At 42.5% G+C, this 10,969-nt stretch overlaps 1 protein-coding gene across 1 annotated transcript; it reads right to left on the minus strand.

Annotated features, from left to right (window-relative positions):
- Window positions 1-277: 277 nt before the first annotated feature.
- Window positions 278-10,671, minus strand: LOC132497872 (DLA class II histocompatibility antigen, DR-1 beta chain-like). Its single transcript, XM_060111412.1, has 6 exons — window positions 10,569-10,671; window positions 4,515-4,781; window positions 1,966-2,247; window positions 1,102-1,212; window positions 599-622; window positions 278-291 (listed from the first exon to the last, which is right to left on the minus strand). Exons 1-6 carry the CDS (start codon window positions 10,666-10,668, stop codon window positions 278-280), a joined length of 798 nt encoding a protein of 265 aa, XP_059967395.1. The 5' UTR covers window positions 10,669-10,671.
- Between the last annotated feature and the right edge of the window lie 298 nt (window positions 10,672-10,969).

Here is a 10,969-nt window from a genome sequence, read left to right on the forward strand (position 1 = left end):
GGAGCGGCTGGGCCCGTGAGCCATGACTGCTGAGCCTGCGCGTCTGGAGCCTGTGCTCTGCAACGGGAGAGGCCACAGCAGTGAGAGGCCAGCGTACTGCAAAAAAAAAAAAAAAAAAAAAAAAAGAAGGACATTTTCTGCAGGGTCACTCAACCAAGAGCAAACTAGATCTGAGAAGTACTATCGTTGTGGAAGAATTACAGCGAAGCAGGAAACATTTTCATGCTGCGAAGAAGCCGGGACAGAAGGGTTTTGCTTGAGTGTCACCATCCTCCCTTCAGCTCTGGAGTCCTGCAAAAGACAGAGGAGAGGGTTGTTTCCAGATCTAACTCTGCAAGCAGTTTTCTTCTCCTCTTTCAGGGTCTCATGTTAAAGTATTGAATTAAGAAGGAAAACAGATTCTTAAGTCTCCCTGAGCCAAAGTTACTTCAGAGCACAGGCCTTCTGTTTAGTGGAGAGAAGAAGCTTTAGTGGAAACTGCCTGATCCGAAGTCAGATCCAAGGTCTTTCCCGTTATTTCTGTCACTTGTTTTGTCACCTCTACCATCTGTTCTAGGGAGACTAAGTATGTCTCTAAAAGAGAGTTAAAGAGCATTACCTGTTGGCTGAAGTCCAGAGTGTCCTGGGAGAGAGAAGGGAAGATATATACTTAAAATATATGGAGATGAATTTGTCCCCAAACAGAATGTACCTAACCCCCGACCCCCACCTCAGGTTTCCGTTATACCACAACCTAATCACATGATGACAGGGCAGGGAGGAGAGCAGACACTGAGAGCTGGTAACCTATGAAGCTTCTGTCACACAAATCCAGTATAACTTCATCAGTCTTAGTGTCTCTTCCTGCATTTGTCCCAGGATCTCCACCCAAAATCTCCAAGCATGTTAACATTTTTCTTATCTCTGCAGGCCATCACCTCTTATATTTTAACCGTAGCTAACCATGGACTGTCAATTTCTGGATTTTCAGGAAATTTGAGGTCAACTAAGCAAAGAAAGACTTTACACAGGGTCATTGATATACAGAGAACTAACCGAGCAAAGTCATATTTCTTCCCCCAAAAGTCTGTGGGGAGGCTCAGCTGCCAACAGGCTCCTTACCTTTCTGATTCCTGAAGTAGATGAACAGCCCCACCCCAAGGAAGAGCAGACCCAGAACAAAGCCTCCGATTCCACTCATCCTCTTGCTCTGAGCAGATTCAGACTGTGCCCCTGAGAAAAGAAGCTAGTTTTAGTGATATTTTACCCCAATTCTTAATTCTCTAATTGAGACTCTGAGATTCAGAACTGTGACAATGGGGGAAAAAAGCCTGCCCTGGAAGAAATAGAGTAAGTGGCCATTTCTGGAAAAGAGATTTAAGAATCACACTAAGTAGATACACACTGAGAATTAAACTCACTTAAATATCACAGCCTTGACATAAGGCCACTACTTCAACATCTTAAGGGTGAAGTGCCAGGAACTCAAGGAGGTTAAGTAGCTTGTCTAAGGTGGCAGAGCTAATAAAAGGCAGAACTGAGGTTGGACTCCCCTCATGTCAGGAAGGTCCCTACATCGTAGTGGACACACCTCTTCTCAGATCACAGTGAACAACTCAGAGCAACAGTGTCAGAAGTATGAGCCCAGCCTGAAGAAGGGGACTGGTGCCCAGGGCCAAAGAGGTGACCATGACCTGAGATAAGATGGGAGGCTCGAAACAGGGACACCTCTATTCTGCTTGTCAGGCATAACTGCCTTCTCAGGGGGTACAGGTCTTTGTACAAACTATCACAGGATATCTATAAATATCAGAGGATTTCTATCACAGGATATTCACATGACTACCCTCCTAACCTCAGCTGAAGGATAGGAGAGAATAGAGCAAATGAACAGATGCTGTGGGGAGAGGAGAAACCTGACACTCAGGGGAAAGCAAGCCCCTTCCATGGTGGCTGAGGAACTTATGAGGCCAGACAGCTTCTCACTCCATTCCACTGTGACAGGGCTGGTCCGGCTGGGGTGCTCCACATGGCAGGTGTAGACCTCTCCACTCTGAGGGACTGTTTCAAGCATCACCATGGTCTGGAAGGTCCAGTCTCCATTAGGGATCAGGCCTGTGGAGACCACCCCCGCCTCCTCTTCCTGGCCGTTCCGGAACCACCTGACTTCAATGTGGCCTGGATAGAAACCATTCACAGAGCAGACCAGGAGGTTGTGGTGCTGCAGGGGCTGTGTCTTTGCAGGATACACAGTCACTGTAGGTGCCACTAGGAGAGAAAAAGGTAGAGGGGATAAGTGAGGGAGAGAGAGTAAGTCACGTGGGTTGGCTGCCTTTCTGCATCCACTCTCCAGTCCCAGACTGCAGCCTTGGGCAGGTCTCCCTCAAAGGTGGCCATGTGGCCCAACTTTAGGTGTTAGTACCATGATCCTGAATTTAACCCTTACCGCATGGACCCATTAGATTTTAGAGATGCTGAGGATACTTGTGTGTCTTTTTTTCCCATTGCATGAAGCAGTTATTTATTGTTGACGTGTTTACAACTCTTTGCAAGGCATTTAATTAAAAGTGTCATTTCTGAATCCATGTTGCCTGGGTTCAAATCCAGGCTCTGTCTCTTACAGATTCATCCCAGGAGAATTTTTCCATTCCTCTGTGTCTCATCTTTCTCACCTATAAAAAGGAATAATAATTCTAATTCACCTCCTAGGGTTATGTGAGGATTAATGCACCTGAAGTATGTAAAACCATAACTGGAATTTAGCCTTCAATATATCAGAATTATTTATTGCCCTTGTTTAATTTGAAAGAAAATATGATTCAAAGCAGTGTGGATAAATTAGGAAACAGCAGGGTGGGTGTGTGTGTGTGTGTGTGTGTGTGTGTGTGTGGTGTGTGTGGAGACAGAGGATGAAATCCTGGGAAAGCTGTCTCCAGGCACTCACACCTTAGAACACCTCAGAAAAGGTTCTACCCTAGGAAGAAGGAAAGACACAAGTGAATCTCTATCTCTGAGTCGAATTCCAAAAAAGCCCATGAGTCCTGAAGGAGAAGGAAAGAAGGAAGAAAAGTCATTAATTAAAAAAAATTTTCTTATAATTAAACTCTACTAATCAATCTCTCTCCTTTGCAAAACAAGTGAATTTACTACTGGAATTGTTATCAATTGTCTCTCTTTTTAAGCTGACACATAAGTTCAGGCAAGGGTCTGGGACTCATTAAATATGTGTGCTTAGCGCCTGAGACAATCTCTGACAATATCAGCCTTAATAAACACAATTTTTTTTAAATGATGGAGAAACTTGGTGAAAAACATTTTTACAATACTCTAAAATGGTAAGTTTAAAATTGATGGTAAATCTTTCCTAACAAGTTTGCAGTGTATTTTATTAAGTAAAAATGTTTAAATTTCTATCATGGAAAATAATAAACTGAATCAAAATATAAACCTCAAACTGGAGAGAAAGCTGAATCAAATATCAACAGTGTTAATTTTGCTGCATAGAGAATCTATATCACTGAGAAAAACACCAGGACCCCAGAAATAATAGAGAATAAATAACAGAGCAGTAACAAGGGGCCAATAAATATGTGAGAGATATTCAAGAACTTTAGGAATCAAAGAAATATAAATTTAAAATAAAAAATGTAATTTTAAAATGAGTACTTGGCACTATATATCTTTGAAACAAGATCTGATAAAGGAGATTGTAAGGTGAATTGTTACACTTATAAAAAGAAATATTATGTAACTACTCGAATACTATTAGGGTTATAAAAATAGTAACATCAGTGTGTTAACACAATTATAATTCAAAAGCTGATTACACAGTCATTTCAACTATGTAAAAATATATAGGCTAAGAAAAAAAAAAAGGCGAAAAATTTAGACCTAGAAGAAGTCTCAGGAAGATCAGAGGAGCCGCAGAGGCTCCCCTGCCCGCACCTGTCAAAAACTAGTCTGACACCTTTTCCTCAGTGAAGTGCTCCTGCACACAGACAGACGCGGCACACTTATTTCCGGGGTGTCAGGAGTAAGAGGGTGTGTGCCCAGAACGCGCTGTGACTCTTCTCCTCACAGGCTCCCAATCCTTTCACTTTCCTCACCTCTCCTCCCCCAAACCTTCCCCCAACCACAGACACCCTGAAGTCCCTCCCGCATCTCTAACCGCCCACCGCAGTCGGGGTTTCCTCCCCTCCCCTCCCCTCCCCCTCGCCTCCCCCACAGGGACCACCAAGCACACCCGGAGCCTCCCTCCTGCACCCCTCCCGCCACACCTCCCCTCCCTCCCGGGCCTCCCCACACCACACACGCTCTCTCCCCTCTCACAGTCACTGACAAAATCACACACGGTCTCCGGACAACAGGCTCTCACAGGAACCCGCCTAACTTGTACTTGCTCACAGCCCTACACACACCCCGCCCCCCGAACGCAGTCTCCTCTGTCCGCGTCTCTGTGTCTCTCTGTCTCTGTCTCAAACACACACTCACACGCACTGTGCCCCCGCCCGCTGGCCGCCCAGCCCCGCGCTCACCTCGCCGCTGCACCGTGAAGCTCTCCCCAACCCTGTAGTTGTGTCTGCAGTACGTGTCCGGCTTGGCCCGTTTCTCCTCCAGGAAGTCCTTCTGGCTGTTCCAGTACTCGGCGTCCGGCCGGCCCAGCTCGGTCACCGCCCGGTACTCGCCCACGTCGCTGTCGAAGCGTAGGAACTCCCGGTTATAGGTGTGACTTTCCACGAACCGCACCCGCTCCGTGCCGTTGGTGAAGTAACAGTAGCTCTTAAACTGGTACAGGAAATTCTCTGCGGGAGACACCGCCGCTCAGTCAGGCCTCAGCCCCAAGCGGCAGCCGATATTACCTTTGTTGAAAATCTTGGTCCCACTGAAATTTATATTTTTTAAGAATCCGGACCCACTGAGGAGATGTTTTTCCAGGAAAATTAATTTGTTCAGGACCAAGGCTTTTTTATTTCTTTGCTTGCCAACCAATTGCAAAGTCATAGTTTATCCTTCACATCATCTTTTTTCTTAACTTCTCTGCCTGTGGTCCACTACTTATCTATAGTAGTAAATTACAGCCACAGACATCTTATTCCTGTTCATGCCTCAACGATTTCATTTTCTAACTTTGTCTCGTAGCTCCAACAATACAAGTAGGCATCAAAGTACCACCCTTGGCCAGATGTAGAACTTGTTTCTGTAGTCAAGTCTCCTCAGAAGGGGAGAAACTAAGAAGAAGATGATATTCTCATATAGACAGTTTACAAAAAAATAAGCAGGTCCCCAGACTTTAAGTAGAGACCATCACCTAGAAATGATGGAAGAAAGAAGGGTACTCTGGGTCAGACCAGGTCTATTTTACTATTCAGAAATTCTCAAGTATCTTATCGACACATGACAACATTACAAAATTAAAATGTGTGAAGTTACTGTTCACTGTAGCTTGTATGGTTAGCACTGTTTGTCCAGTTCTTGTCCCCAACCTAAGGTTGCCAGATTTAGCAAATAAAAATACAGGATTCCCAGTGAAATTTCGATTTTGATAAATCACTGTTGTTTATCAGAACTTCAGATTTAACTGAGCATCCTGTATTTAATTTGGCAACCTTAGCCCAACTTGCTAATGTAGCCTCAGAAGGAGGAGGATATTTAATACTTCTTCTTTGTATTCTTTAACACATGCCCATGGCAGGCTGCAGAAAGTGTGAACACATATGGACTTTTCAACTAATAAATGCAGAATGAATGTAAATGTCTCTTTTTTTTGTAAATGTCTCTTTTTTGAATGTAAATGTCTTTTTTGTCAACAACAAAAAAGAGACATTTACATCTTATTTTTTATTTTATTATTTTATTTATTTAACTTTTTATTTTATATAAGAGTATAGCCGATTAACAATTTGTGATAGTTTCAGGTGCACAGCAAAGAGACTCAGCCATACATATACATGTATCCATTCTCCCCCAAGCGCCCCTCCCATCCAGGCTGCCACATAACATTGAGCAGAGTTCCCTGTGCTATACAGTAGGTATGTCTCTTTTGTATTGGATCTAGCAGCCCTTGCAGCACCCCTCCACACACACACACACACACACACACACACCCAAGACACACACTGTGCATATGAACATCAGAAATTTTGTCAGTAATTCAGACACAGTCAAGCCACTATCCACTAATGGTGGTTAGAGTCCCAAGCTGTAGAATCAGAACTTCTGAATTTGAAGATGAGCTCTTCTACTCAGGTCAGTTTTAGCATACATGAGACTTTTTTCTTGATCTCCAAAACAGATTTGATGATAGTATATCCCTCACAGTATATATATATTTTTATATACATTTATTTTTTTTATTTTTTCTTTTTTGCGGTACGCGGGCCTCTCACTGTTGTGGCCTCTCCCGTTGCGCAGCACAGGCTCCGGACGTGCAGGCTCAGCGGCCATGGCTCATGGGCCCAGCCGCTCCGCGGCATGTGGGATCTTCCCGGACCGGGGCACGAACCCGTGTCCCCTGCATCGGCAGGCGGACTCTCAACCACTGCGCCACCAGGGAAGCCCCTCACAGTATATTTTTAAGTGTGAAATTAAAGAGTGGCACTTCCTGGTGCTGATCATATAATAAATACTCAATAAATATATTGACATTTTAATTTTTATAACCCTATGAAAGCAAGCTCACAAGATCTTTCTATTCCTTAACTTCCTAAAGTAAGTAATATCTTCATCATCATTTGGCATTGTCTTCAATTAATTTAATCACTAGTTACCATTTTGAGCAAATAAGAGCAGAACATTTTATATATAATAATGTGGTATATATAAATCTAACACAAAAGGGGTATGCTGACTTAGAAGAAAGGGAATTTCTATATACTCAGACCTGACAATATAATCTAAGTTCTAGAACTAACAATGTGGCACTGGGTAAATAACTCAAACTTTTTGAATTTTAGATTCCATATATATATATATATATATATATATATTTTAACATCTTTATTGGAGTATAATTGCTTTACAATGTTGTGTTACTCTCTGCTGTATAACAAAGTGAATCAGATATACGTATACATATACCCCCATATCCCCTCCCTCTTGCGTCTCCCTCCCACCCTCCCTATCCCACCCCTCTAGGTCACAAAGCACAGAGCTGATCTCCCTGTGCTGTGCAGCTGCTTCCCACTAGCTATCTATTTTACGTTTGGTAGTGTATATATGTCCATGCCACTCTCTCACTTCGTCCCAGCTTACCCTTCCCCCACCCTGTGTCCTCAAGTCCATTCTCTACATCTGCATCTTTATTCTTGTCCTGCCCCTAGGTTCATAAGAGCATTTTTTTTTTAGATTCCACATATATGCGTTAGCATACGGTATTTGTTTTTCTCTTTCTGACTTATTTCACTCTGTATGACAGACTCTAGGTCCATCCACCTCACTACAAATAACTCAGTTTCGTTTCTTTCATGGCTGAGTAATGTTCCATTGTATATATGTGCCACATCTTCTTTATCCATTCATCTGTCGATGGATGCTTAGGTTGCTTCCATGTGATGTATATGTTTTTAACTGCTACAGATATGATAGGATAGTTATAAGAATTACATACTGAAATTTATAGGCCTGGTACAGAGTAGCTGCAAAATGTTATGAGGCTCCACGTTGACAGAAACCAGATTTGTTTGGTTTGTTACTCCAACATTACCACCTAGGGTAAAATAACTGGTGTATTCTAGGACACGAATAAATACTGGCTGTATTAATTAATGGTTTTTTGCATAACCTTGGCATTCAAGGGCACTCTAATGCTTCCTTGCTGATGACTAACTAAACATGTCTGATTCTCAGGTTTTCCCAGCTTCTCATCAGGCTCTTATTTTTACACTTTAGGTCCAGCTGATTCCCTTATGCTAGAGCACAGTCTGTCCCTGAGGTCAGCTAGTCAAAAGAGTCATCTGTAATCCATTCCTCAGCTCTTCAGCTCCCATTCTCTCCTCAAATGATCCAATCTAGCTCCTGTCTTGTATACTCCACTGACAGCAAATGTCAGGTCCACCATACCCAGTACTCACTTCTCTGTCATGTTTTCTCATTTCACCCACCTCTTGGTCATACTCACCACAAATCGCCACTCTCTCCATCCTTGAAAAAATAATCTAAGTTCCCTCACTCTCTGCATCACACGCTCTTGGTTTTTGTCACTATCACTGGTACTCCTTCCTACTCCCCTTTGCTGACTTACTGACCCTGGTCCTCTCTTTGCCTTCTACTACACACTCCCACACTCCTTCTTTATGTGCAACCTCTTCTACTTTCCTGAAATTTAACACAGTTGTCAATGACTGCAACATATATGTCTCCAGCCCTGGTCTCCCCCTGAATTCCAGTCTCATAAATTCAATTGGCCTCTTGACAGCTCCACATAAATGTCAAAAAATCATTTTAAACTTAAACAAAACTTTTATTCCTAACCACCCACCTCAAATTTTTTCCTCCCATAGTCTTCTCTACCTCAATAAGCAGCACCATTATGTTTATTCCAGTAATTCAAGACTAAATCCTGAGGGATAAGCTTAATTTTCTACCTCTTCCTAATATAATTTATTAACAAGTCATACAAATATCTATTTCAAATCTGTTGCCTTTCTCTTTATTACTGTCTTTGTCACTGCTGCACTAAATGAGGCCACAAGTACGTCTTCCCTGGAGAATTCTACCATGAACCTAAAAGGTCTCCCTGATGAATCCATACAATCCAATCTCCACATGGTAGCTAGAATTGTTTTTTTAATAAACATAAACTGACACTCCTTGTAACCCCTCAGTAGCTTCACATATCTTTTTCAATAAAATTCAGAAATCTTACCTTAGCCATCAGGGCCAAAATGATTTGGCTCCTGATTTCCTCTCTGACCTCATTTTATTCCACGTGCTAACTTGCTTGCTCTGTTTCAGCCACACTAGCCTTCTTCTGTCCCTTAAACACAGCAAATATCTTCCCACACTTTGTTCTTTCCCTGTTCCCTTGCATCCTTTACATAACTGCCTCCTTCTCATCGCTCATGTTTCAACTAAAGGTCACTTTCTCAGGGAGACCTCCCTAGCCACTCGAACCGAAGTCAAGTGAATCCCATTTTCTCTGTCCCATAGCCCTGATATATTTTTTTCAGAGCACTTACTGCTCTTTGAAATGTTTTTCTTTGTTAATTGGGTTGTTATCTTTCTCTCCTGTCATTAGGTAAGTTCCATGATAATTGAGACTTTTCTAGCTTTTATTCATATAGAATTCTGAGTCTAGACAGAGCCCAGTATATAATAGCTGCTCAAATAAACATTTGTAGTCTAAATGAATGAACTCCTGCTTTGGGGAATTGGTTATTGTGAGGATCTTGGAAAGCAAGAAGGGGCTCCAGCTCCAACACTCTTTTATTCTGATGACACATTATATCCCTTCCACTTCCTGTGACAAATTCAGACAAACTTCCTCTTTCTTCTTCTACTAGTTTTAAGAGGCATTCACAGGAAAGAAAAAGGTGATTTTAAGCAAGAGGGAAATTTTCATAAGTTTTAGCTCATCCAATGGATCTATTATAGTTCTGGGGGTCTGTGCAAATGTTGGGGACTTTCAGTAATGCTGATGACATAGCTGGGGAAAAATAGGGACAAACTTGAAGGAGAGGTAACCAAACATGGCTAATTAAAGAACATAGACAGCACAATGAATGAACCTATCATTTATCCTCTACTAGTTGAATCTCTTCTCATATGCTCAGGCCAAAGAACGGGGAGATGTAGGAGAAACTAATCATCTAGAAAGGTTCAAAATAGATTCACAGTGAACACTAACCTGTGTCAGGTTTTCAGAAGATGTCCTAAGTTCTTTAAGGCATCAAAGAACACCCCATGGATGCTCCTTATCTAAAGAGTCATTTCAAGTACTAAGGATTACTAAGAGTTGTTTCAGCTCCAGGGTGTTTTACCCACAGGAGAAATAGAGAGAAAACTAATCCTAACTTCTGTCAGAGAACCTCCAGGGCAGGGATACAGGCATTTTAAACATTGGCGTTCAGGAGAAAGAAAAGATATGGGGGAAGGCCCTTTGATACATTCTCATGTCTCATTAGAGAGGGGCGCCAACATCACAGATCCTCTTGAGAATATAACACAGGATCTTCTAGGAGGGATCTTTCTAATTCCTTGCAATTTCCCATAAAATTCTCAGAGAAGCTTTCCCTTTTCCTGGAAAAACTCAACATAATAAAGGGAAGTGCCAAATGGGGAATTATCTTTATTTCTAAATCCTCTTACGACAATGAAAGAATGGGATGCAAGGCTAGGGAGGTTTTATTGGAGGAGAATTGAGAAAAAAAATGTCTTATACATATGGAAGACCCTGATGCAGCTCTCATAGAGAGGACAAATATCTAGACACCTTTTGTTGTGGAAAGGATTGGGGATCCCTATGGTAAAGATAGCTGGTCACTGAAGAATATATCACAGTTTTTAAGGGACATGGCCTGGACACAGTGACAAAATTAAGTACCTTCCTTCCCACACCCTATGATAGCTCCCCATCCAAGGTATACACTTACGTTGGGTCTCCCTGGCCCAGGCCAGGGGCGGGCTCAGCACCATCAGTGTCACTGTCAGAGCTGCCATCCAGGAGCCTCCGGAGAAATACAGGGACACCATGCTGGAGAGCAGGGTGTGAGGGGAGCAGGCAAGCCCCGCTCAAATGGGTAATGTGACTCTCCTCCACCCAAGTGATACCAACCAAGGAGTTCAGTATTTGCTCCTGGATTGGGTGATCTCAGTGTTGGAGAACCAATCAGCATCACAGATGAGAAGCATCATCAGTTACTGGTCAGAGATTCAGTAGGAAGGTCCTCTTCTGAAACTTAGAATTTCCTCCACTAAAAGGATTGTTTTAATTTAGTGCTTTAGAGGTTTGATCCACCTGCATCTGAAACATTTTAACTGGGCCCCTATTGTG

This window comes from Mesoplodon densirostris, chromosome 10 (genome assembly GCF_025265405.1).
Source record: "Mesoplodon densirostris isolate mMesDen1 chromosome 10, mMesDen1 primary haplotype, whole genome shotgun sequence".
NCBI classification, from domain to species: Eukaryota; Metazoa; Chordata; class Mammalia; order Artiodactyla; family Ziphiidae; genus Mesoplodon; species Mesoplodon densirostris.